The 1,916-nt window shown below is 51.5% G+C and overlaps 1 protein-coding gene across 1 annotated transcript in view; it reads left to right on the top strand.

Moving 5' to 3' along the window:
• Nucleotides 1–1,759, top strand: part of EP300 (E1A binding protein p300) — a gene marked incomplete at its 5' end in the record, with an annotated part of 29,055 nt that extends 27,296 nt beyond the window's left edge. The window contains one exon of the mRNA XM_010085779.1: nucleotides 15–1,759. Coding sequence (XP_010084081.1) covers nucleotides 15–1,331 — 1,317 coding nt within the window. The remainder of the gene's footprint in view (nucleotides 1–14) is intronic.
• Between the last annotated feature and the right edge of the window lie 157 nt (nucleotides 1,760–1,916).

Below are 1,916 nucleotides of genomic sequence, written 5' to 3'. Positions count from 1 at the left end.
AAATGGGCCCGCAGGAACCCCAGCAGCAGCCGCCGTGGGTGCAGGGGGGCTTACCCCAAGCTCAGCTGCAGCCAGGAATGCAGAGGCCATCCATGATGTCAGTACCCCAGCCGGGCCAGCCAATGAATATGGCACCTCAGCCTGGGATGGGTCAGGTACCTGGTGCTGCTCAGCCCAAACAACCACCTCTGCCTCAGGCGGCCTTACAAAACCTACTGCGGACTCTCAGGTCTCCCAGCTCACCCATGCAGCAGCAGCAGGTGCTTAACATCCTTCACTCCAATCCTCAGTTGCTTGCTGCTTTCATCAAGCAGCGGGCTGCCAAGTATGCGGGGTCCCAGAACCCCCAGGGAATGGCAGTCATTCCCCAGGGTCAGCCGGGGCTCCAGCCGCAGCAGGCCATGCAAGGGCAGCAAGGAGGAGTGCACCCCAACCCAGCCATGCAGAACATGAACCCCATGCAAGCAGGAGTGCAGAGGCCCAGCATGCCCCAGCAGCAGCCACAGCAGCAGCCGCAGCAGGCCATGGCTGGTATGAATCCTCAGGCGCAGCAGATGAATATGAATCACTCGGGGATGGCTCCCCAGTTCAGAGATCTCCTGATGAGACGGCACCAGATGATTGAGCAGCAGCGTCACCAGCAGCAACAACAGCAGGGAGCAGGACCGGCACTGGGGCCGGGGATGACCAACCACAACCAGTTTCAGCAGCCCCAGGGCGTCGGGTATCCCCAACAGCAGCAGCAGCAGCAACAACAGCGAATGCAGCATCACATGCAGCAGATGCAGCAAGGAAACATGGGACAAATAAGCCAGCTTCCGCAGGCAATGAGTGCAGAGACAGGAGCCAGTTTGCAGCAGGCTTTCCAGCAGAGGCTACTTCAGCAGCAGATGGGGTCTCCAGCTCAGCCCAATCCTATGAGCCCCCAACAGCACATGCTTCCCAATCAGGCCCAGTCCCCACACCTACCGGGCCAACAGCTCCCTTCATCGCTCACCAATCAAGTGCGTTCTCCGCAGCCTGTACCCTCACCACGGCCGCAGTCCCAGCCCCCCCATTCCAGCCCGTCCCCTCGGATGCAACCTCAGCCTTCGCCACACCATGTCTCCCCGCAGACCAGCTCCCCACATCCAGGACTGGTAGCTGCCCAGGCTAACCCCATGGATCAAGGGCACTTTGCCAGCCCGGACCAGAGTGCAATGCTTTCCCAGCTTGCTAGCAATCCTGGCATGGCAGGCCTCCATGGTACAAGCGCCACGGAACTGGGGCTCAGCTCCGACAACTCAGACTTGAATTCAAACCTTTCACAGAGTACACTAGACATACACTAGACACATTGTAGCATTTTGGGAGCAAAAAAAAAAAAAAATAATAAAAAAAAGAAAAAACTTATTTTCTCAAGACTTTTTGTACTGAAGACAAATTTTTTTGAATCTTTCTTAGCTAAAACAACATTTTTCCCTGGAACACATCTGAACTCTGCAGCAGTAGTTTGTGGTTTTAAAAACAAACCAACAATGAACCTGAGGGACAGTAGAGTACAAAGAATATATTTTTGTTATGGCTGGAATCATAACCAGTCCTTTTTCTTGGTTTTTTTTTTCCTCGTGTGCGTTGGGGAGGTCAAGGGGAATAGGGTGGTCTTTTGGCTGTTCACCAAAGGATGCCCTACTTGTGCCTCCAATAGGTTTTTTTTTTTTTTTAAATTAATGAAAATATGTAATATTGATAGTTATTATTTACTGAGGCAGATGGTAAACATTTTCCCTATTCTGGTTTTTCTTCATGTCACTGCAAAAAAACCACAACAGAAACAAAACAAAACAAAAAAAACCACCACAGGAGAACCTTTTCCTAAAACCGGAGGACAAAAGGGGTTAATGTTGCTTTAAAAATACATTACATATATAAATATA

This window comes from Pterocles gutturalis, unplaced genomic scaffold, assembly GCF_000699245.1.
Source record: "Pterocles gutturalis isolate BGI_N339 unplaced genomic scaffold, ASM69924v1 scaffold24185, whole genome shotgun sequence".
Taxonomy (NCBI): domain Eukaryota; kingdom Metazoa; phylum Chordata; class Aves; order Pterocliformes; family Pteroclidae; genus Pterocles; species Pterocles gutturalis.
This window is presented reverse-complemented; position numbering and strand designations above follow the sequence as displayed.